Consider the following 22,770-nt stretch of genomic DNA (forward strand, 5'->3'; position numbering starts at 1 on the left):
CATCCAAGATGTATGTGACTTTGTTTCTTCAGTAGAACACAAACGGAGATTTTTAACTCAAACCGTTGCAGTCTGTCAGTCATATAATGCAAGTGGATGGGAATCACGGCTTTGAGAGTCAAATAAACATACACAAACAAAACCAAATGAAACCCTGCGGCTCGTGACGATACACTGATGTGAAAAGACACGAAATGATCGGTCTGTGCAAGAAACTGACTCACAATTGAGATTGTAGATAGAGTGTCAATGGTCCATTTGAGAGATAGGTGGCGGTAATGCACTTATAAGTCTGCGGTCTGCCGTAAAGCAAGAAGAAGAAGAAGACGAAGCCGGCTGAAGAAGAAGACATGAACACACTCGGGACAGTTCAGACATTGCAGTGCATCAGAGGTAAAAAACGATATAAACTGCTCACTGAATAACCAGCGCTCTGTGGATCTTATCGACGAAATTGTCTTTCAAAAGTAGCTGCTTCTGTGCATCGTTCAAATATTCAGCAGACGAAAAGCGATTAGTTATCGATTCTGTCACTGCTGGGTTTCTCGCGGTGAGTGCGCTGTCCGCGATGACTCCAGCTCTGCAGAGCAGCAGTGTCTTCTACAGGCGCGTCCTGAGCCGCTTTCCTCGGGACATCAGTCTGGCGTTTGCGTACGGGTCCGCGGTGTTCAGGCAGACTGGAGGGCAGATGGGGGTAAGAAGCAGAGCTTTAAGCGACTACTCCAGCCACGGCCAGTCCTCCGTCAGGCTGTCTCTGTGTGCAACAGCACGCTCTTTGGTTTGTGTTTCAGAAGAGCATGCTGGACTTCGTGTTCGCTGTGGATGACCCGGTCACCTGGCACACCATGAACCTCCTCGAGAACAGCAGGCATTACTCTTTCCTCAGGTACCTGGGGCCCAAACACATCAGCAGCATACAGACCGACTGTGGAGCTGCAGTTTACTTCAACACCCTCGTCCCTGCTGAAGAGCGGGTATGAACCTCTGTGTTATTGTATTATCTATCTATCTATCTATCTATCTATCTATCTATCTATCTATCTATCTATCTATCTAGGCTATTAACAAAAACAGTATTCTTCCACCAAACAATGTAGCGCCTCAGAAACAGTTGCCGAGCAACACACAGAAGTAAACAAAGCTGTGTGTTACTTTGTAGCGTCATGTACAACAGCTTCGAACGCGGCTCAGCCAATCAGAGTCAAGCACCGGAACTCCCCGCTTTATGATAAAAGATCAAGCTAAGAGCGCAGAATATGAACGCAATGCTCAGTTTTATGACAAGCGTTTACCTCCCACTGCAAGAAGTGAGAACGTGTTGTAGTTGTCAGGCTGTTGCTCCCGCTTAAATTCAGTTTTGTTAGTGGAAGATAATTATAATGTTAGGCTTAAGTAACATTTACTCTAATTCAATTTAGATGTCACCACATGAAGTGCATTTTTAGCTGATCATTTCGTTTAATGTGGCTTAAAAGACCAAATTCACATTAAAGCTGCAGTGAATGATTTTGCGCACCAAAACGCTCATAATGCAGCATATATAGTTATTCATTTATCTATTTATTTTTTACTGTTTTATTTTCTTACTGCAAGACATGGATTTTGCTTGTATCATTTCTTTTCTGCTATTAGCGATGCTTGTGTAGGCCAGTGTTTGAACTGAGACTTGTTCTGGCCATTAGCCTACATGAGTTCTGATGAAATCACTATTAAATATGTAGACCGGGGGCCTATAACAGATGTTTGTGTTATTATTGTTGAAGGATCCTCCTGCTATTGCTAAAATAACAATCAAATCATGAACTTTCGCCTCTACGTTCATAGACTAAACGAGCGGTATCAAAATGACTACACACGTTATACAGCCTATATAATTATTATATCAAATGCATCAATGCGATGATAATTCACCTCGTTCATTACTGTTAAATCTGTAAATGGAGAGATGGACTCAGTAGTATGTTGCAGCAGGTGCACAATATATCTTCATACATGACGTCAGTGCTGGTGGGAGGGGCCCCATCTCACTTCTTTAAGAAATCTTAATTTCTTACCAATCCCAAACTCCTAGAAGAAGTATATAGTCAAAAAAAAAGGAAATGTAGTTTGTTTGATGCACTGAAGTCGTGACTTGTTTGCAGGTGATCAAGTACGGTGTGATCAGCACAGATGCTCTGATCGAGGACTTGCTCCACTGGAAAACCCTGTATGTAGCAGGCCGGTTACACAAACCTGTGAGTATGTCCTCCAGCTGATGAGATCAGCCGCTTCATGCTGCAGTTACACTGAAACCAGCGGATGCAGGAACCTCCAGAGCACTTCTGGACCTTTTTGACTCCAGTTATTGTTGTTTACTGTCAAGGCCCATGACTTTTATAGTTCTGGATAAGGATTTTACAAATATTATTACTCGCCATTCCTGCTGGATAAAATAATTTACGGCTTGCCGTGACTAGAAAAATGTGTATTCGTTATAAAAATTCCCATTGGGTTATACGATTTTTATAAGTTACATGACTTTTCCAGGTCTACAAATCACACTTTTAAAAGGAGGCTTCCTTATTTATCAAGTAAAAAAAAAAAAAGCTTTATACAATACTGATTGTGTGTGTCAAAGCAGCTTTATAGTGTTAAACAGGAACATAGTTTGTCAGTGATGCAAGAGGACAACAACAAAGAGTCATTTCTCCATATAAAGTCAGCTTTGTGTCGTTTGAACTCATTTTGAGTCATCTTGAGGCCCCTAGGCTGAGGCCCACTAACACTTCCTAATAAAGATCACTCCTGTATGGTCGTCTCCATCTTAATTGGTTTCCATATGCTTTTTAAAATAAATCTCTATTTATTAAGTGATGGTACAGTTTGCAGATAAGGAGCTATCTTTCAAATGCATTAGCTCATCAGTAGTAGATGTGTTTAGAAAAGTTGTCACTGGACATTAGTTGAGCAAATGCAGGTTTGCAGTCAGTGAAAGTGTTCATTTTGGACACTTTCAGTGTCAGATACTCGGTGTAGAGAAGTCCGCTGTCAAATCAGTGTTCAAGCGTGAGTAACTACATGTCAGTCATGTTTTCCCCCTCTCTCTAGGTTCGAATTCTGCTCCAGAGTGAGCATGGAAAACTGCGGGCCGCTCTCGTAGGGAATTTGAAAAGTGCCGTGATTGCTTCTTTTCTCATGCTGCCGGAAAGTTTCTCCGAAGAAGACCTGTTCCTCCAGATAGCAGGCTTGTCCTACTCTGGTAAATGTTTTTTTTTTGGCGTTAATTTTACATTTTTACCCAAAAGTGTTTTAAAGTGATACTCACTCACTAGCAACATGCTAATCATGTAAACAACATGCTAGGAACACCCTAGGAACCGCCATGGGTACCCTAGCAACGGCATAGCAACACCCTAGCAACCGACCTGGGTACCTTAGCAACCGCATAGCTACACCCTAGCAACCGCCCCGGGTACCATAGCAACCGCCTTAGCAACCACCCTAAGTACCCTAGCAACCGCATGGGAACACTCTAACAACCACCCCAAGTACCCTAGCAACCGCATAGCAACACCCTAGCAACCACCCCAAGTACCCTAGCAACCACATAGCAGCACCCTAGTCTAAACAATTCCTCAAGCAACTCAAAGTATTCTTCCTCGTCTTTGTGTAGGGGATTTCAGGATGGTGATCGGCGAGGATAAATCCAAGGTTTCCAACATCGTGAAAGAGAACATGCCGCATTTCCGGAAGTTATATAACAGTATTCTTCAAGAGTGCCCGCAGGTGGTGTACAAGCCTCAGCAGGGCCGGCTGGAGGTGAGACATTCATCCTGAGCTGGAGTTCTGTGTTCCTGCAGACTGTGCTGTTTTCCTCTGATACCAGGCGAGGCGAGGCGGTTCTCCCCCGTCCAAGAGACATGAGCGGAGGCGCTGTGGCCCTTTTCTGACAGATTCAGTCATTCGCGTAAGCTAGAGGAGAGCTAAGGAGGCCAATCCCACAAAAACAAGCTCTTTTGCATTAAGCATATATGAAAGCTGCTTTTAGCATCATTTGGATGCTTTACATTATTGTCATATGCACGTTTTCTCCATAATTCACATTACCAATGCAGTAATTCATTATTTTCATCAATCTGAAGGCGTTTGTAGATTCCAAAAGCGCTGTTTAAATAGACCCTAAACTTTGCAATCCAATTCTATTAGTTTGCATTTTGAGCAGAATTATGTCACAGGAGCTAGTTGTCTAAATGTGCGTCAGCAAAGCTTTTGAGCAAGTTTTCAGTCTCCTCCACTGACCGGCTCGTCACAGTACTGAATCGAGAAATTACTCCAATTCAGTGGTTAATATTTTCCTTTTATTTCCTCATTTTCCTAATATTTTCCTCATTACGTAACTATTACTTTAAGGGGTTTTATCTGCTCTGCATCGTGCCTAACAATGGGCTATACCTATACTGTTTATTCTAAGCTGTTTATTCAAATACAGTATGTGGAGCACAAAAATATCAAGCTATTTCTTGCAAATACTTTTAGCGTGATTGCAATAACCCACCAAATCGTTTGACAAACAGTCACATAGCAGTAACAGGCTAATGTAGCATTACATCTCACGTTCTTTGCAGCTAATTCATTACGATGACATAAAATATTGTGATCAAGCGTACAGGTAATAAAAAATGAATTCATAATCTCATCCGTGAACATGCCTTCGTTGTTGCTTTGAAAATGTGACCTCTAGTGGTGAAAACATACATATTGTGCCTTTAAAGGTGACATTATGCCTCTTTCTACAAGATGTAATATAAGTCTCAGGTGTCCCCAGAATGTGTCTGTGAAGTTTCAGCTCAAAATACTCCACAGATCATTTATTATATCATTTTGAAAATGCCTATTTTGAGTGGAAGCAGAAACACGCTGTTTTTCGGGCCTGTCTCTTTAAATGCAAATGAGCTGCTGCTCCCCGCCCCCTTTTCCAGAATAGAGCTGCACCTTTACAGCTCGGACCTGCTAAAAACATCTGTTTTGGTTCTGATTATCATGTGTATCTCACTGAAATCATGCGTTTTAAAGCATATGAGTTTAAACTTCTGATATAGGGTTTTCTGAGCGCACACATCTGAAGCACACGCACAGAAAGCGGCTGTCACAGCATGTGAGCACTAAACTAAGCTCTCATTCACACACAAGATCGAGTTCAAAATGTATTTTAATAATTAAAAAAAAAAAGTTTCTCGTGCATCTCTCGGTCACTGGGAGTAATCTCTCAAGGCTCTTAAATGACGGGTTCTGTTCATAAAACCGACAGATGTTTAATGATATTTTGGTCTGTCACTATTCAGAATGCATTGCATCATTTGAATCCACTGTGTAGTTACATTCAGTGTCACTTACATTTCATTTAACTTGCATATAATTAAGGTGTAACTTTTTTTGTTTTTTTTTTAGTTAAATTGAATAAACGTATTCACTAATAGCTTTTAAAAATGATTTTAATGCCAGATGCCTGCTGTTGGCTTGTTATGATTGCTAAATGATGCTTTGTTGGATGAATCATACGTAATTCTGCTTTCTTCGCAGGAATTTCATCAATCGTGAAATCCTCCAGCATAACACAGAGTGCCAAAGGAATCGCCACCGCTGGTAAAGGACCTTTCGATTTCATAGTTTTGTCACTGATTTCTGAGGTGTTGTATTCAAAACTGTGAATGAATGGGAGAAGATCTCTACAGTGTTGCAGAACACGCATGTAACATTTCAGTGGACTCTCTCTTTGATCTTTGATCAGAACTATGATATAAGCATGTTCTTAGATCTTCTCAAAGCATAACTCAATACTTCGTAATAGATTGAAAAATATAAACTTCAGAAATGTATGTCTTGATTAGAAGGGGTTAATAATAATAAAAGTCAATTTTATCACACTATCAGATAAACATTACAGAATCAGACTTTTAAATGAGTGCTGTCCAACGATTAATCGCATACAAAATAAAAGTTTTTGTTTACATAATGTGTTCTGTGTATATTTATTGTGTATATATAAATACACACAGATACAGTATATATATTGAAAATATTTACATGTCTATATTTTTATTATAAATAAATATATTTAATATATAAACATAAAATTTTTCTGAAATATATACATGCATGTGTGTGTATTTATATATATATACATAATAAATATACACAGCACACACACATATATTATGTAAACAAAAACTGTATTTTGCATGCGATTAATCGTTGGACAACACTGTTTTAAATATAATTACTTTAACAGCAACACCAGGAAACCGAGTATTTAATGCATGTGTGATGTGCTGAATGTGATGATTTTGTCTGTACCCTCTTCTTAGAGCTGAAATCTTTGGTACTTTTGATTTTCGTTTTGTAGTTTATTATGTTTCCTCCCAGAACTCGATCACTTTTGGCATTTTGTGATTTGCAGAAATGTATTTTCTTCAGGTGTATTAGAGAGTGACAGGACTGCTGTTGAAACTCTTTCCTGCAGGTCTCTTCAAAACCGTGGCATACAGCGCAAGAAAGCTGCAGAAGATGTGGAGAGGCTGGCGCAGAAGACCATCCTGACCGACCGCAGTCGTGCCGAGCATAGTGCTATTTCCACAGTTATTTATTGCTTAATGACTGAAGCAGTGATTCGTTCGCGAATGCACAATATTCCTGAGAAAATGTCAATAAAGGTTTCTAAGTGTGTTTGTTGAGTGTCTTTTTTCATCGGCGGACTTCCCCTTCACCTTGTACCTGTTGCAGGGATGTGACGTCACGCGCTCATTAGCATAATGCATGCTGATCTCATGCCGCTGACCTCGACCAATGGGAATGCTCGACTCCCATCACCTGCTAGGAAGAGAATTCCATCATTCCGCGCATTCTTCCCGGCGCTCGCGCTGCTCTGGATCTGTCGCTGTCTGGGGCTCGAGGTCTTTCATCGACTTTGCGACTGGCGAGATTTCAAAGTGGCGCTTCAAGGTGGGCTGTAGTTTACACGACTCTAAACAGCTTGTTTGTTTTTTTTAATAAATGCAACACTACATGTATAAGTGAGAGTGAATATATATGTGCTTTATGATCATTGGGAGCCATTGTAATCAAGGAAAGCGCTCGTGCGTCTCAAAGACGGCACTTGTTACAATGCGACACCTCCCGCTGAACGATTTGCTCCCCGATACAAGAGTGTTCTGGAATCTGTGAGTTCCTGCACTTTCATATGCGACCACATTAATAAGTAACGCTAGTGAAACATTGATGACTTTCTCACGTTAAACGCGGCAACGCAAGTAAAACGCAACGCTCTCGTCAGCCGTGATGATAAACGAAACGTCGGGATCGAGTACTCTTGAGTTGAGAAAGCCCAAGTTAAAGGCGTTGCGCTCGCTCCAGAAGTCGTGTGGAAGTGTCTCAGCTGTGCTGGGGCTCTGGAATGCGCTCTGTGGAATGCGGAGTGTGGGAAGTGCTCCAGACCTCACGTGTTTGCACTGCTTATTCTGGGAATGCATGAGAAAACATGACATGCCACGCACCGCGCTTCCCAGTGCTGCGAGGATGAACGCAAATGCATGTGGTGTTGATTTCTGAACCGGGTTTAACAGTCTGATTTTCCGTGCTCAGGGTCCCAGGATGGAGACGCCTTTGGATGTTTTGTCGAGAGCAGCATCTTTAGTGCACCAGGATGATGAGAAACGTGAGTCGCTTTTACCTCGTTGTTTTCCTGTAGGCCATGGGTTCGATTCCCAGCGAATGCATGAGTGCACAAAATTGTTGAATTGAATGCATAATGCAGTTCGAGTCGCTTTCTGCCAATGTGCATAGCTGTAAATGTGTAATTGTAGTATGACCAATCATTGTTTTATTTCTGCCTTTTGATGAGACATTAACTCAATATTAATTGCATTCCTCTTCCTTGTAGTTTGAAAGTATTGCTCATAGAGTAAGCCATCTCTGCTGTGTTTCCATAAGTGAGGCTCGTGGCTTGAGTCTGTGTTTGTCCTGTGATCATTTACATGAGAGATGCCCTGGTCTCTCTGAGATGCCCTTCGCTGGAGCTGTCTTCAGCTTAATGCACTGATGTATGATAGCCGAGCACAGGAGCGTTATGCAACTTTGAAAAGAGCCTTGCTGTTTGCTGTCACATGTCCCGTGTACTCCGGCCAGTCCCTCCCTGGACTGCCATGAGCTCTGCAGTGCTTTCCATCAGAAATTCCTTCCTAGATTAAGCACCAACAAATCCTGCTCAACAGGCGTTTAGTGTAATTGGAATTCATTGTGCAACATCTACATGTTGCAGCGGCCCGTTCCGTGTGGACCTGTTGGGCTTGTGTTGACAAAGCCGAATTTGGTTAGAAGCACACGATGTGGTTCGCAAGCAAGGTCATTTTCTCCTAAACATCTTCAAAGCTGCTAGAATCACCAAACTGAACTTCCATTGGTCAAACACACAGATGAACCAGTGCTGCTGTGCTTATCTGCTGAAACAAATCGAGAAACGTTTCAGTAGCTTCACAGTGTTTGAATTCGCTGGAAATCTGCTCACCTGCAGGCCATCCCAGATCAGGATGAGTTTGTGTCTTCATCAGGTTTGGAGAAATGTAGCATTGCATCAGTGTCTCAGCAATGGATGCTCTGCAGTGAATGGGTGCCGTCAGAATGAGAGTCCAAACAGCTGATAAAAACATCACAATAATCCACAGCACTCCAGTCCAGCAGTTAACATCTGGAGAAGACAAAAGCTGAGACACATCTAGCATTAACACGTTTTTAACTCAAATACGAGTCCATAATGTCCAGTGAAAAGTGGTTTGTCCTGAATCAGGAGAGACATCTGCACAGATCAAGCACCGCTTAAACAGCTCTAAACTAATATGTGGCTGGATTTTGATGTGAGAGACAACAGCAGATGCACATTTTCACTGCAGGAAGAGTTATTATGGATTGTGGTCTCATCCGGAAGTGACGGTTTGATGTTAAAAACCGCTTAATGCTGGATTAGTTTCAGCTTGTGTCTTCTCCAGATGTTAACTGATGGATTGGAGTGCTGTGGATTATTGTGATGTTTTTATCAGCTCTCATTCTGACGGCACCCATTCACTGCAGAGCATCCATTGCTGAGACACTGATGCAATGCTACATTTCTCCAAACCTGATGAAGACACAAACTCATCCTGATCTGGGATGGCCTGAAGTATTCCTTTAATCAATCCATTGAGTGGCTTATTGTCTATAAGCTGGTATAGTACACGTTTTACATTAGGTCACTTGAGTTTACTCCTAAAACCAGAACTCTCCTCTAGCGCCTTCTGAAACTTTTGTGACCCGCGGAGCGGGAAGGAAACTGGGTCATCATGTCAGAGCGTGTGTGTTCTCGCATGGCTTGCTGCAGTGACAGTGGATGTGCATCTGAAAGTGCCCTTGTGTTTCTTCCTCCCCCTGCTGTGTTTTTGTTTAGCGGAGGGCTGATGTCATGTCGTTGTGTGTGTGTGTGTGTGTCTTTGTCCCCTCACAATGCGTCTGACCTGTTTTCACAATAGTGCTGGCGCTGCAAGCTCCTCCTGCTCATTTGCAATTATCACAAGCCTCTGGAATCGTTCTGACTGCTGAACACTTGAAGAGAGAGCGGTGACTCAGTGAGGCGCACGTTCGGCCCAGACTCGTGCGTTTACAAGCCACGGCAGCGCAACAACGTATTTCATGAGATGGGAGAGCACAATTACACAGAAGGTGTGGTTCTCTTTGTCAGTCTGAGTCAGGTGACGGCTTGCATCCGGCTGCGCGCTCGAGGCAAAACAGCCCAATCACACCATATCCTCTAAAAGAGTCACACAAACACATCCTGCTTATGCTGTCTAAATCTCTTTTAAAGTAACTCGGTTTCTCAAGGCTAAGAACGCATCCAGACAAACTGCAGTCTTCTAGAAAGAGTCATGTTACATTCTGTTGTCAGACGAGTGCCAAAAGTCTAAAAGTTCTCATTCAGAATTGAGTTTTAGTAACCGCCATTTAAATACAAACCTACCATGAGCTCGGAGGTGAAGTGATGCTTCTGCTGAATCAGTGTGATTTTACATTTATTTATTTATTTTGAAAATGAGTTCAGGAGCCAAATTAATGGTAAAGAACAACATTATCCAAGAGAGATCCACCAATCACAAATGCATTGCTTTTATCATGACAAAAGAACTCGATAGCACGGCCCACTTCCAAAAAGCAAGTTATGGAGTCAGTAAGATTTTTTTATTTTTTTTGGAAAGAAACATACTTTTATTCAGTAAGGACGCATTAAATTGATCAAAATTGACAGTGAAGACATTTATAATGATAAAAAAAAGATTTCTATTTGAAATAAATGCTGTTCTTTTGATATTTCTATTTATCAGAGAATCCTGGAAAATAAAATGCATCACAGTTTCCACAAAAATATTGTGCGGCACGACTGTTTTCAACATTGATAATAATCAGAAATGTGTCTCGAGCAGCAGATCAGCATATTATACTGATTTCTGAAGATCATGTGACACTGAAGACTGGAGGAATGATGCTGAAAATACAGCTGCTCATCACAGAAATACATTACATTAAAATTGTAATAATATTTCATGGCTTTTACTGTATTGCAGGTGTGGATTATGTATGCAAAAAAAAACAAACATGATATTTGGTCCAATTCTCACTATTAACTAATTATTTATTAGTATGCATACTAAAATATTGTCTGTTTATCAGTACTTATTAGGCACATATTAATGCCTTATTCTGCATGACCATATTCTAGATCCCTTAACCCGTCCCCATACCTAAAGTTTCATTGAGGGAAAACTCTTAGTTAATCGTGAATGTGTGTTCCCTGATCTAAAGTGTTATCTGATATGCTTAATTATGGTTGATAATGAAATAGCACAATATGCACACATTTTTCAGGAAAGTGAGTGAGCCGTTCATCAGTCAGCTCTCAAACATGAGCGTCTAATGCGAAAAACAGGTTTTGTGTCAGTACACACCTCCTCGAGGGCTCTTGGGTCGTTTCAGCAGCACACATGTGTGTGTGTGAACCCAGGTTTTTGGGTCAGAGGGCACAGGTCAAAGGTCACTGAAGTCAGGCACACATCATTGTTGTTTGTCAGCTGTTGTCCTGACGGATTCCAGAAAGAAAAGGCTAGCAGCAGTGTGAAAAATATAGACTGCAGGAATAAAAGAAGTGCAAACTGATACTCTCAAACGTCATGGCAGTACACAACACGTACTAGAAGGGCTGATATATCGTTTTTTTATCTGCAAAAAAAATTAAATAATAATATTGGGTATTTATCTCGCATCTGGCCGATCTGAGAGTCACTTACCAGCATTCATAAGTCATCATCGTTTCATTTTTTTCTCACATTTAAATTTTTATGGATTCACTTTTAATGATGAATAAATTGTTGGTAATCAAAAAGCGTGTCTTATTTATTAAAACCATGAAACTTATACAATTTAACAACAATGTATTACAAGTTAACAAACAATAAACCTTTAGGGTGTATGAAATATGTTTTACTTCTATTCGTTTCCAAATTCCATTTTATATTCCCCCCAGTTCTTTCATTTTTCTGGATTCAGTTTCAATTTTTATAATCAAAAAGCATGACTAATCAATTGAATTCATACGTTCTTTAACAGTTTATTTACAGTACTTGTTTATTCGAATTATTTATACATTTTTAAACCTGTTTCTGGATTTAATACGAAATGATTTTATCGGTGATAATCAAATGAGAGCATTACAGAATGAAAAGTTTAATTAATCTTTCCAAACGTAATCAAATCAAATGAAATGTTAATTTATTTTCTGTCAAGCAAAGTGCTGCACAACAGCGTTGCCGAAATCATAGTGCCCTAATAAATCATAAAACACAGGATTTGGGGAAAAAATTAACTGCTGTATTGGTTGTATGTGCACTTCTTTATTATTACTAATAAATGCAGTGGAATCATTTAGTTGGTTTTCCATATGTGTGATATTTGGGTTCTGCTTTTTTTTGTCGTTTTCTTTTAACTTGTGCCAGAAAGTCGTTACCCTAGCAACCACATAGCAACACCCTAGAAACTGCTCGGAACACCTTAGCAACGGTCTCCTCCATTGTTGTGGTGCGTGATATCGGTGATAATCAAATGAGAGCATTACAGAATGAAAAGTTTAATTAATCTTTCCAAACGTAATCAAATCAAATGAAATGTTAATTTATTTTCTGTCAAGCAAAGTGCTGCACAACAGCGTTGCCGAGATCATAGTGCCCTAATAAATCATAAAACACAGGATTTGGGGAAAAAATTAACTGCTGTATTGGTTGTATGTGCACTTCTTTATTATTACTAATAAATGCAGTGGAATCATTTAGTTGGTTTTCCATATGTGTGATATTTGGGTTCTGCTTTTTTTTTGTCGTTTTCTTTTAACTTGTGCCAGAAAGTCGTTACCCTAGCAACCACATAGCAACACCCTAGAAACAGCTCGGAACACCTTAGCAACGGTCTCCTCCATTGTTGTGGTGCGTGATTTGCTCAGACCGGCACCGCTCAGAAAATCATCAAAAATACCAAACTCCAATCTGCCCGAGCTCTTGTCGTTAGTAAGATTATTATTATAAAAGTGGCTTGATTTGAAGTAGTTTGAAGCGAATCAGTGTGTGAATCTCTGTAGAGAACATCTGTTCATTTGACGAACGCTTTATTCAGTTCAAGCTCTGTTGACAGCTTAACCTTTTCCCATCAGGTTTGGACTTCATGTGTTCGTAACATTGCCTATAAGGTCTTCTGGTTGTGGTTTGGAAAGTGAGAAATGCTCTGGTAAAGCTTTAGTGACACTCTTCTAAACGTGTGTTTGGACTATGCAAATAAGTTCCAGAGGAGGAAAGAAGGGTGGGCCGCACTGTGTCCCCCGCTCTGATGGAAACAGCCAATCACAGCCTGGAAATGGAGAAGCACTCGATTGCAATCTCCTCCTCATCGGAAAGAGATAAAGGTACACTTTCAACAGACTCTTCTTGTTCTGAGACTTTCGTCCAGACACTAACTACTCGTTGTGAGTGTCTGGCCCATGAGGGAAGAGGCAATAACAGCTCTAACGATGACTCTACACGTTCTGAGTCTCTGGGGCAGAAGACATAGAGACACTGCAACAAGGTTAAGCTCCGGCGAGCAATGCTTCACTGCAAGGTACTTTCTTCTGCATGTTCCAGACCCTCCAGGGCCACGTCTGCGCACCAGATTTCAAGACTTTTGCCTCAATAAACTCCTAATTTGGGTTATGGGGTGGATTAAAGGATCTAAAATATGGTCTTACTGAATAAGGCAATAATATGTGCTTTATACGTACTAATAAACAGCCAATGTGCTAGTAATATGCATGCTAATAAGCTACTAGTTAATCAACAACAGTATGTGCTAGATATTCATTTAATGTCCTGAATGTTTTAAAGCCACAGAGGCTGTAGTCATATTGAGTCTTTATCCAGTGTAGACCATAGATATGTATATATATACTGTATCAATGCTGTAGACAGCATCACTGATTATAATGAGTTCTATAGTGTTTTGTTGCGCCGCTCGCGTCCGATGTAACATTACTAAACGTTGCCTGGGTTGTACGTATGTGTGGGGCGGAGCTATCAAAATAGGGGCGAGACCCTTTTGGGGTAGGGGCGTGTTTGTTTTGGTGATTTCAAATATCAACATTGGCTACCAGAAATCACTTACCCTACCTTTAAAGACATGCAATAAAAATACCTGTGTTACTTTAACCTTTTTCTGGCTGCTTTGTGAAAATATGGCTTTGGAATAGGATTGCACCTGTGAAATACTCGCATTACATGTAGTTGAGAGCAGCCTTCAAGCTTCACAGAAGTATGGTGTTTATAGGGTGTCGTGTTCATACTGTGAGTGTCTGTATCGTCCCCTGAGGTGCAGCGCTCCTGTGGATTCACTCTACAGGTGACCGTCTCCCTCCCCACCAGCGGGACGGATCTGGTTTCTTTTCCAAAACAACTAGAACAATACCAGCGTCCCCTAGAAACGGGAATGTCAGATGTGTTCCTCACACCGACGCAAGCTAATATCTGTCAGGCCCAGCGCTCATCCACGTCACTTAAAGGGCTAGTTCACTGAAAAATAAAGTAATGCACTGGACACTCTTTTAAGTCAAAAACCATCCAAAAGCACCACAGAAGTATCATAACAGGAGTCTGCGTGTCACATGATGCTGTGTTTGTGTAAAATATTCACTAAAATCTTTCCATCAGGGAGCGTTACCTGCTGAGACCGGATGACTGAATTCAATTCAAAGATTGATGCAAAGAACACTTCATTTAGTTTTGAGAAATGAAAAGAGCTTTATGTAATGAACCATTTCTCTCTTATGAATGTGTCTGGTTGAGCTGGTGTCAGGCTTTAAATGTACATTTCTGTCTTTCTCACAGATCTATTGTATGCGGGTGAGTAAATGATGACAGAGTTGTAATTTCTGAGTGAACTTTAATGCCACTGGTTGCATAATGTTAATCTCAAATCAAACGACAGCATTTTTAATGGATCAGTGGCTTGAAAGCTAGTCGAGTATGTCACCATCTTGACGGTGATTATGTGTTTAAACATGGAGTCAACTTGTTTTATCGGATCCTGGAGACAGAGAGGCTGTGAGATGCCCTAGTTACGCCTGTGTGTTTCAACTTATGATTTATGGACTTCAAAGAGGCAGATTTTCGGGAGCGGTGCGATCATTTCACCTCTCATCTCATCTGACGCTCACAGTAGCCAAAGGCTCGCTGGGAGAAAATCGCACATCAGGCTTGTGTAAGAATTAATCATCAAGATGGTTTCAACAAAGTGGCCATTTGAACCGCATTACTGCCTGCCTCAGATTTGAACAAAAGCCTCTTTAATTAGTGGTAGACATAACTGTTACTGTTGAGCATACTTGGATGAAGTAAAAGACAACAGAACCCATTATAATCAGTGATGCTGTCTACACTGATGCTTGGTTCTGTTTATGACGTACTGACACAAAGTACAAATGATTTGCAACGGTCGCTTTCTAAGTTATGTTCCAAATTTGAAGTTGCTATCACAAAAATCCAGTTTCTTGTGAGAGTTTGTTTAGGCGCTCTGCCTAAAATAGCCACTGGGTGACACCCAAACTCCACATGAATTTTTTAACGCATTTTTCTGTCTCAAATGTGTACATTTCTGTCACAGTATTAGGCTACTTGTATTGCAAAATAGTCGCCAAATATTAGGGCTGAACGATTAATCGAATGCTATTGTCATGCGCATCTTGTCAGTAAAGCTGGTTCTGTAATCAGTAGTAAATCTCCAGCACGTGCTTTCAGATGGAGCAGCATTTACTACACAGAGCCGTAGTTCACTGACAAGCTACGCAAAATCGTGTTTATAATCGCAGACGATTTAATCGCGCGATTATGAAATCGTTCGCGATTATGACAGCTGTTTGCATAGCTTCTCAGTGAACTACGGCTCTGTGTAGTAAATGCTGCTCCATCTGAAAGCATGTGAAAATAGCACATTTAATAACGTTTTTACTCCAAACTCACTTCGTAACATCAGTCGAGTGTTTGAAATAAATCCTTCTGTGAGATGATGTGGCTTCTTACCCAGAATAAGGCACGCAACATATTTCATAGTATTTAAGCAGTGATAAAGGCATTGCATTATAAATATACTTTATTTTAATGAAAATTATAATAATAAGAACCGTATATTGCCGTAGTCGTGTGTTTATTAGTCACGTTGAATCAATGAAAGCAGTTGAATCTTCTGTTTATTCAGCCGCAGCGATAGGCATTTTCTGGGTTTCTTCTGCGAGGCGTATTTGGAGTTTCTCTGGCCTTCGGATTTTGATTTACTGCTGATCACAGAACCGTGCTTCACTGAAAGATATGCATGACAATTGCAGCTTCTGCCTAATCGCGATTTATCGCCTTTGCGATTTAATATCGATTAATCGTGCAGCCCTACCAAATATGGAAGTACATTTTTTTTGTCTCTTGACAAAGCCAACTAAAAGGATTTAAAGCACCATTTCCATGTTAACGCAATGCCTGCTTTCAAAACGGTTTTCACAGGATGAATTTTGAGTGTTTAAACTTCCGAATGATATCTAATTTAGGATGATTACTAAAATATGTGATAGGGAAAAATGGCAATAAATAAAGCAGGACACTGACAGTTAACAGGCTATATTAAGTATTCACACTTTTCCAGAACTCGCACACACTTAATTAACCTCTGTTTTCAGCTGATTTCTTCTTCACTGCTGACTAATCTAAAACATTTGATTGACCATTCATGCGCTCAACAGAAACGTTCGTTATCGGTTATTATGCTCAACACTATAAAAAAAAAAAACATTCGCAGATCTGAATGTAACGCCACAATCAACACTTTATTTTAAGATAAGAACATGATTTATTTATTTTCACTTCACCGCTGTAAGTGATTTCCAGTAGTTCAGGGGTGGAGAGGTATTTTTTTTGCCCCCTTATCTTGAATTTAGGGGGCATTTTGTTCATTTTGGCAACATTTTTGCCCCAAGCCCTTGTTAATTTCCAATCCTTATGTCCACTATTTCCAACTAAAATCACTTGAACGCACGTCTCAATGTGATTATGACTACTGAACTTCTCAAGGGAGGATTTAAGGCAGCATTAGTGGATTTCTCTGCTTTACTGACCAGCCGTTCACCTCGCTCCGGTCAAGCTGTACAGTATTTTATGTCCCTCAGATATCTGAGGGCAGCTCAAGACAATGGATCTGCCGCTCTCTGAATGGCCGCTCTGTTCAGCCTCGGCCGGGCCGTTTTGCAGAGTGTGTGAAATATGAGACCCCAGTGAGAAGCGTTTCCCGTCGGAGTCAGAGGAGAGGCGAGTGCAGTAGAGTGAGGGAGGGCTGAAGGAGCCACTGAAAAGACCTTTAATCCGGCAGCCATTGAGAGCCGTTGTGATTGTGAGGACGAGAGAGAGGTCAATGCAAATGAATGGCGTGGCTGTGTATAACGCCTTCAGCTCTCTCTTCTGGTCTTCGGCTGGGGAATACAGCAGTCTGTTAAAGGTTATAACTGGCTGTAATGCTTGCTAATGTGCTACTGATCCAGTTAAAGGAGAGTGGGGTAAGATGAGCCACTCGCTTAAGTTGAAATTGAGCAAACTAATAATCTTAATTTCATTTCATTACCATACAGACATCCCTTCTTGTGTTACGGGGAAGCTGTGTCTTGTCAAGGAGGACATAAAGAATTTACATTTCAGATAACATTGAGAGAGAAAAAATACACTAAAGCTCTTGCCGTGCCAAAGTCTCTTTGTGCTGCACATCATTCACATTTTAATGAAGCAGCAGGGACAGTGTTTACATGAGAATATGTAGTGTAGTGAAAAAGCACACGTTTGCTTTGAAATGAAATTCATTTTACACACATTGATAGTCATTTTACATGTAGAATTTTTATTTAACTTGCAGTAAATAGTTTTGGTATAAAAATGCTTCCAGGTTTCTCGTGTATTTATCAGAGTATGTGACGTATGCTAGAGTGACAGGTTTCCGCACACGTCCCTATAGCATCCATGCCACTTTACTGTCTTTATAGAGGAGCAACTAACAGCAAATACAGTCGCATGTGCCTTGTTACTTACCTCATCAATTAATTACATTTATCTTTACATTTAATCATTTAGCAGACGCTTTTATCCAAAGCAACAACAAATTGAGAGCACTAGAAGCAATGAAACCTAATCTAATTCTTGCAAATAAAAATAAAGAGCATTTAGCCATTTAAACCCATATTAAGCTGCTGAACAGAGCGACCGGAAGCAGTGTTATTAACTAATACTAAACGTATGACACAAATTTCCATTATTTAAAATAAAGCTGAAATAAAATATGAGATGAAAACTTTAAATGAATAAATATCGGTCTGTCTAATAAGTTGACAGCTTTGTCTGGTTTTCTGTCGGCTACATTGCTCATCTAATTCTAGCACAATCCTTACACGCGTCTGCTGAGAGAAGTGTCTTTCCCCGAGGTGTCTGGCATTATTTTTGAAGACTAGTTTAAGACCAAAGAAATATGAGCCCTAGTCTCTCGTTTTGAGCCAGATCATAACATGGCTATTGTTCTGGAGACATATGGAAATGACTGTAGCAGTGTCTAGGTTTTAGACTCCTCGTCCTAATTTCATTTCTGTTGTCAGCTCAGTGTATTTAAGGCATCTGCCGTTATAAAAGCCAGTCATTCTTCTCCTTTACATCCACACTGTGAACGGGCTGGGTGTGTGACTCCACCAGAGGACAGCAGAGTGTCATTACAAATCACATTAGTCAGCCTCATGTTGTGCTCCTCTTGACATTAAGAGTTTATTAAAACATGTTTCGTTGTATACGACTTTAAGGGAATGCTGTTCTGTGTTGTGGATTTTCTATTACTATGATTGTTTCATTTTAATTGCATTTGTCGTGTAATCTGGCGATTTGAGTATGAGAAAAGACATTATAAAGTGTATTTAAGGAGGAGGAAAGGAAGAATTGACTTTTATTGTTGTGTCGGTAGCATATTGATCATGCAAAAGTGCCTTTAAAATGTCAATAAAGTTAATTTAATATTTAATAGTGGATCCCTAAAGAGTTTATGCTTTTTAAACTCACTTTTAGGAGAAGTTTGAATATATCTAACCAGGATACATTGTCTCTGATCTGGAACACTTTTACTAGTTTGCATACTAAGATAATAGTAATGAATAAAAATAATAACCAGTGTTGGGGGTAACGCGTTACAAGTAACGCGAGTTACGTAATCAGATTAGTTTTTTCATGTAACTAGTAAATTAACGCATTACTTTTTAATTTACAAGAGAATATCGGAGTTACTTTTTCAAAATCAGATGTTACTGTAGCTCTAAAATAAATATGAATATGCATTAATTCATCTCTCTCACAAAACACACAGATTCAGTATTCCTCAAAATGAATAAAAATAACGCAACTCAGAATATGACGCAAACCTGCAATAATTAAATGTTAAACAACACAAATATGCTTTATGTATTTAATCCCATTCTATTAACCAATGTCTTTGCTTCTGAGCTTCGATGATGCAGTTCAAGCGTACTAATGAGCACAAATCACTCTAGACAACATTTGTGTGTCTTTGTTTATTGCTGAAGTGTGTTGAAATGTCTTCTTCTGCGTTCTACTGTACTTTCCCTTCAGCCTGAGGCGCATTCATTTCACTTTTGGTGTGAAAGGCTTTTATATTTGCCAGAAATATAACTTTTTTTATATTAAAATCAATCAAACAAGCAAGCCCTGTCCAGATTTAAAAAGTAACATAGCGCATTACTTTCCATAAAAAGTAACTAAGTACCGTAATTAGTTACTTTTTTTAATGGAGTAACGCAATATTGTAACGCATTACTTTTAAAAGTAACTTTCCCCAGCACTGCTGATAACAACTTCACCATTATAACCTCTTCACGGCTTGTTGTCATATGTAATGACTATTATATTATAATATGGCTTTTCATATTTCACATTTAAGTCCCGTATTATTCAGTATAAGTAGTGGCCACTTCTGGAGTAGCTCTCCATAGTAGCTCTTGGTGTTTCGCACATGTGTTTCCTCGACTGTACTCCTCCTCCAGTGCATGCATGCAGCGAGTCCCGTGCGCTCGGGAGGGGGCTGGAAGTCTCGCGGGATTTGGCGAGGCGGCGCGAGCTCCGGGCTGCGTGTCAGTGCAGTGCAGTCGACTTACAGCGGGCTGTGAGGAGAACTGGCGCGACCCCTTTGTCCTTCAGTACAACTCTTTTCACACGCTCAAACTTTCTTTAAACCTGCGTTAGAGTACCTCTACTCGTTAGGCACCCGAGGAGGACGGGTTAAACCAGTTGTTTTCGCCCTGTCTGAAGTTAAAGGCTGGGCCTTTACTCGCGCTCCCGACGAGAGAAAAAGAAGAAGCCGCTCTTTCTGCGATTAAAAGTCCTTAAATGCTTTTTACCAAAATGGACCTGTTGAACTACCAGTACTTGGACAAGATGAACAACAACATCGGCATCCTGTGCTACGAAGGTAACACACACACACACACACACACTTAGTTTCTCGCTGTTGCTTAACGAAGTGAAGTGTTTATCCGCGAAAATAACGGACGCCGGTGACGTCACAGCCGCACGTCTACTTCTAGCGTAAACGTGTGCTTGCAGAACCTCACGCGTCCCAGAGGTACGAGGTCGCGTGCTGTTCGTGGTTAAAGCCCGAGAAAACCTTGTTGCGGACTCCCCAGAAGTATTTTACGTCAATACTGAACGGCGTTTCAGCTATAATTATGCACGCTGTTTCTAAGAGCTTATCGTTTATTCCAGCTGTGTTTGACAGACGATGCACATCAATAATACACACATGCACAATGTGCCAGAGTGAGCTAGAAGCCTGTTTTGCATCTGCAGTCCTGATGGACTGATGGTCAAATTCTCACCCTAAAAATATAAAGAATTAATCCATGCATGATATTTACATACGCCAAAATACATTTAACATTCACACTATTCCTAAAAAAACTAAACATCCGCTTAAAAGTTATACTAGAACTAAATGAGCGGATGCACGGAGTATTTATAATGCTTAAATACACCATTGAAGGCATGAAGTGTTTTAAAATGGTTAAACACTTTAACTAAATAGTAAACGATTACAAAACCAAAGATAAACACTTATTAAGTTTTAATATTTCAGCCGTTTCAGTCACTTTTAAGTTGAGTTGTAAAGTGCAGAACAAGGGTCAGGCTTTGTTTCGTGAATATTATATTGAGCAATGTTCGTTTTAATGATGTGGAGTAAATATCAGTCGCAGCACATGCTTTCAGATGAGACGTGTGCAGAATGCATGTTCATCTGCTGCGATCCAGAGCATTTACTCACACAGCTGTCTTTCTCTCCGGTGTGCCTGAAGTTATGAAGCACCAGTGCTGCGGTGCGTTTTGTTTGGTGGGTGTTATCTTGAGCGCCGTATGCTGGAGCAGAGCTGTGGATGGAGCAGAAACGCAGCGTGGATATCTGCACCAGCCTCCTGTTGTCGGCCATCACATGCCAAGAGAGCAGAAGTGCGATGCAGGCCTCTGCCGACTCCATATACTCGCTCCCTTTCATCATCTGACTTTTAAAGCAGAGTTGTGAGTGACTAAATGACATCTAGCTTGTTCTGTAACATGATGCAGGTTTGTCTGTTGGCAAGTTGCTAGACGTCTCCGTCTGTCTGCACATTTTCATGGTGTTTTTGGTCTTTCCGAGCGATTAACATCAGCCTCCGTTGCAGCACAGTGGATTGAGTTTTATTTTGAAGCCACTACAGCTGGTTTTAGTTGTGTGTCAGGTGTTTTTTTTGGTGTGGCATGTCTGAATATTCAGATGTTTGCTTCATAGCCTGTGACGATACTTCCTCTGTTTATGCCTGTGAGTGACTCTTCCTTGGCCGGTGACTCCTCTGTGTTTCCAGATAACTCTTCAAAACATTATGTGGAGAACTCCAGCCGTGTGTGTGACTGGCGCGTCTCTCCACGGGCCTCCTCGAGCTGCTTTGACCCGCTGGAACGCTCTCCTCTCCAGCAGCCGGTCACATGACCCGGTGACAGTGGATGGAAATACACAATCGCAGCCGGTTTTTGCTCGCTGTTGCACGGCTGCCACTTCAGCTATTTATAATGCGTGCCAGAGAATCTCCTGAGCACATGGCTAATCTATTACAGCTTCTGCGAGCCGCGCATCATCCCTTAAAATAGCTCTGTTTCTGCATCACTTCTTGGGGTCAGAACGTGCACAGTGCATTTCTCTGCTGAAAGACCTCGCTTTGCCCAACTTTGCTTTACGCTTTATCGGGAACTGAATGAACTCGGCCTTTCAAAGGTCACAGACAAACTTTCTTATCTTTTATGTTCGTTGTTCTTCACACCAAAGATGATCATTTACCGTGGGCTAAGGAGACTATAAAAGTGAGCAAGTTGATGAAAATACTGTCTTGTGGAGGTTATTGAACACCATGCTGACTTGAAAATGTGAAAACAGAAATGTTTATCCACTGACACTAGGGGAAATAAGCACATACGTTAATGGTGCTGTAATACCAGAAATCTCAATAATGATAAGTATAATTATTATTATATAAATTATATAAAAAACTACAATATATTTTATATACACACACTCACATATATATATATATATATAAAATCAGTAAGATTTGTAATGTTTTTGAAAGAAGTCATAATATTGGGGGGGAAACAGTAAAACTGTAATGTTATGCAATTCAAATGAATGGTTTTCTATGTGATTATGTGTTAAACTGTAATGTATTTCTGTGATGCGCAGCTGTATTTTCAGCATCATTACTGAGTCTTCAGTGTCACATGATCTTCAGAAATCATAATAATAATATGCTGATTTATCATCAATACTGGAAACAGTTTGGGGTCCGTACATTCTCTTTCTTTTTTTTGAGAGAAATTAATAGTTTTATTCAGCAAGGATGTTAAATTGATAAAAAGGGATAGTTAAGAGTTACATTATTAGAAAATATTTCTATTTTGAATAAATGCTGTTTTTTTTTATTGATCAAAGATTCCTGAAAAATATATGTATTAGAGTTTTCCTTACTATTACTACTACAGATCCCTCTGCCTCGGTGCCTCGCCTGCAGAAGGTCTCTACGCTGCCATTCAATGAATGTATCATTCGAGT

At 40.3% G+C, this 22,770-nt stretch overlaps 2 protein-coding genes across 4 annotated transcripts in view; both read left to right on the plus strand.

The window, feature by feature from the left end:
* The first annotated feature begins 417 nt into the window (after positions 1 to 417).
* On the plus strand, positions 418 to 6,702 carry tamm41 (TAM41 mitochondrial translocator assembly and maintenance homolog). The gene is given in 8 exon segments (XM_016249328.1): positions 418 to 694; positions 792 to 974; positions 2,142 to 2,234; positions 3,088 to 3,238; positions 3,653 to 3,801; positions 3,803 to 3,847; positions 5,532 to 5,622; positions 6,500 to 6,702. Coding segments are annotated over 8 exon segments (915 nt in total). The 5' UTR covers positions 418 to 568; the 3' UTR covers positions 6,577 to 6,702.
* A 71-nt stretch (positions 6,703 to 6,773) lies between these two features.
* Positions 6,774 to 22,770, plus strand: part of vgll4b (vestigial-like family member 4b) — a 39,832-nt gene continuing 23,835 nt past the window's right edge. The window contains exons 1-2 of one of the 3 annotated variants that reach the window (XM_016249318.1): positions 6,808 to 6,978; positions 7,618 to 7,690. In XM_016249318.1, the coding sequence (XP_016104804.1) occupies positions 6,823 to 6,978; positions 7,618 to 7,690 (229 nt within the window). In that variant the 5' untranslated portion in view covers positions 6,808 to 6,822. Of the gene's footprint in view, positions 6,979 to 7,617; positions 7,691 to 19,740; positions 20,110 to 22,770 lie in introns of those variants that run through there. The other 2 variants (XM_016249319.1, XM_016249320.1) reach the window with 2 other exon arrangements.

This window comes from Sinocyclocheilus grahami, unplaced genomic scaffold (genome assembly GCF_001515645.1).
Source record: "Sinocyclocheilus grahami isolate Dianchi unplaced genomic scaffold, SAMN03320097.WGS_v1.1 scaffold921.1, whole genome shotgun sequence".
Lineage (NCBI taxonomy): Eukaryota > Metazoa > Chordata > Actinopteri > Cypriniformes > Cyprinidae > Sinocyclocheilus > Sinocyclocheilus grahami.